This window comes from Postia placenta (assembly GCF_002117355.1).
Source record: "Postia placenta MAD-698-R-SB12 unplaced genomic scaffold POSPLAscaffold_20, whole genome shotgun sequence".
Taxonomy (NCBI): Eukaryota; Fungi; Basidiomycota; class Agaricomycetes; order Polyporales; family Adustoporiaceae; genus Rhodonia; species Rhodonia placenta.
This window is the reverse complement of record NW_020169851.1, coordinates 192,096-194,762: the sequence shown is the minus strand read 5'-3', so window position 1 is coordinate 194,762 and position 2,667 is coordinate 192,096. Positions and strand designations below refer to the sequence as shown.

At 57.6% G+C, this 2,667-nt stretch overlaps 1 protein-coding gene across 1 annotated transcript; it reads right to left on the bottom strand.

Annotated features, from left to right (window-relative positions):
• Window positions 1-475: 475 nt before the first annotated feature.
• POSPLADRAFT_1158357 (hypothetical protein) lies at window positions 476-2,482 on the bottom strand (the record flags this gene model as incomplete). Its single annotated transcript, XM_024487313.1, has 6 exons — window positions 476-795; window positions 842-1,013; window positions 1,063-1,152; window positions 1,202-1,450; window positions 1,514-1,669; window positions 2,252-2,482. 6 exons carry the CDS (start codon window positions 2,480-2,482, stop codon window positions 476-478), a joined length of 1,218 nt encoding a protein of 405 aa, XP_024333708.1.
• Window positions 2,483-2,667: the final 185 nt, after the last annotated feature.

The window sequence follows — 2,667 nt, the reverse complement described above, 5'->3', positions numbered from 1 at the left end:
AGAACGCGACGAATAGAGGTTCTTCCCTTACTTGTACAACACGATACGTACTTTCTTCTCTCCATTCCTGCTCTCACGTTACGCGATATGCTTGATTTTCTCCTACGTTCTAGACCATCCCTTGTACGAATATCTTCGATTCAACTCGATAGTCGCGACATCGTTCGACGTTCTACGAACGCTTCGATTCGACCGTTGCGGGGAGGCTCACCTTAGACGAGTCCTCCTAGGCTGTGATGACAAACTGAGCCTATATTCTCATTAAGTCCATTTTCCCTTGCTACGAACATTCCTATTTTTCCTTCTATGTCTTTCGATCATATTACGACTTACTTCGAACACCCTTATTTTCATTTTCTTTTCTTAGTTCCCGCTAGGTTTCGTCTAGGCCAAGGGCCACATTTTCGATTCGACTATCGCCGCGATATTCTACGACAAAATTACAACTACGATACAAAATGACTCGCGCCATCGCCTAGTCCTCGTCGAGAGCCCCGCGCACGAAACCGATTCCTCCCTTCGCGAGCGCGGCCTTCTCCATCTTCTGGAGGTCGAGGTCCATGTCGTGAAGGAGTGCTCGACGGCGAGCGATGTGAGCGCGCTCCTCGCGGATGACGCGAATTATTCCCCGAGACTCGTCGTCGAGGTCGAGCGCGTCGAGGTCGTCCTGTTCAAGGCCCAGGCGGCTGGCCCCATCGAGAGGCCGTCGTAGAAGTGGGCGCAGAGGCTCGTCGACTCGGCGCTTCTTCGAACCACTCGCGTCCGCGACCGAAGGCCCAGGAGAGGCCGGCCGAACTACGAAGTCGTCAGCGAAGGCCTAGGACAAGAAGAAACGACTTACTGCGCTTCTTTGTGGTTGATCCCCCGCCGCGCGTCTTCTTTGTTTTGCCCAGGACAGACACTTTGTCGAAATAGCAGCCCTGTTGGAACTGCGCGCACCTATCGCAGGTCGTAGCGTTCTCGGCCCACACGCAATCGACCGGGGCCGAACGGTAACCGGCGCAACAATCACACTGTCCAAGAGTTTAGCATCGAACCGCTTCGACGAAGAGTCGAGCTTACCTTCTGTCCTGACTGGCGCTTCTCAATCGCCGCGGCGGCCATGTCGACCTCGGACATCGCGAGCGGACGTTCGACCGTCCGAGGAGTCTTCTACGAAAGAGAGGTTAGTCATCGAACGATGATAGAAGAAAGCACTTACGACCGAGGGGTCGTCCGACAACTCGGTGACCTCGTCATCGACCCTTGCGCGCCCTTTCCCCTTGTCGACACCGGCAGGCGCAGGGTCGGGAAGGAGTCCTTCGGCGGCCGCGATCCTCGCCAACTCTTCGTCGGTGGCCTCTTGTGCGCGACGCTCGTCTTCGGCCTGCTTCCGACGGTCCTCTTCGTCCTTTCGACACTGTTCGTCTTCGAGGCGGCGTTCCTCGGCGGCCTTCGCACGCTTCGCGGCCTCTTCGACACGTCGTGCTTCCTCCTCGGCGAGGCGCTTCTGTTCTTCGAGGCGTCGTTCGACCTCGGCATCGATGGCAGTCGCGAGCTCGGGCCAGTCCCCGCGCGCCCACTCAACCCACGACTCCGACGCCCGCTCGGCGAGCTGTTTGACGGCGGCGGCGACGCGCAACTCCGTCTCCTCGTCGCGGATGGCGCCCAGAGCCTTGCGATAGGCGAGCTGTTCGAAAACAAAGGGTTAGTTGGGTTATGCAGATTTACGAGCGACTTACCACGAGAGGCGACAAGTCTTGAGCCCACTCTTCGACCACATCGAGCGTGGCGTCGGCAGTCGGCGGAGCCTCGAGGACCACGAGCAAGGAGGCGAGGCGGCGGTTGACGAGCGAGGGAGTCGAGGCAGGGGTGGCAGAGCGAGCAGACATCGTAGAAAGCAGCGAGTATGCGGGAAAGGACGGCGAGGTAGCGACGAAGGAACGATGGGATGGGGAAAATAAGGCTAAGTCTACCCTGCTTATAACCCCTTTCCGACCAGCATTTAGCGCCGGCCACGTGGCGTTCGAAGTCTACCCGGGTTGCCATTCCGCTTCGATCCGTTCACGACCATCACGCTTCTCGCATCACGTGGAGGACCGAGGGCGGTCCAAATTTCAATAGGGAGGAGATGATAGGCGCCAAGCCCCTCTGGGCCCCGATTCACCTCTTTTCGGCACTCGCATCCCGCCCGGTACTTCGACTCAGTCTCCCAACACTTCGATTTCGCCTTCGACGCTCTTCAACACCTTCGACGGTGCGCGACGCTTACTCGAAGCTCGGCACGGTCTTTCCGATGCCTCGTGCGTAGATCTCGGAACATCTTCCGCATTCGGCGAACAATAGGGCCACTTGACGCCGCTCGGCCAAGCGCGCGCTTCGCTCCAAGCCACACCGAAGTAGCCGGTCTTTCCCGATTAGGTATCAAACCTCGCGGCATGCCTTCACGACGGCTACCGGTCCGAAGTGGCCATATGTTGCTCTTCATCTCCGCGTTCGGCATGACGTCACTCTACCGATGGACTTGGTATGTGCCTCTCGGTGAGGCAGGTTCTTGAGGAACAATGCAAAGCCCCTTGTACTCGTATGCCACTCTCGAATAGTCGTAGCGTCCTGTGTAGTATAAAATCGGTTGTACTTCTCTCCAAAAATACAAGATACTGTTCCCCCCCTCGAGTTCAGAGCTCA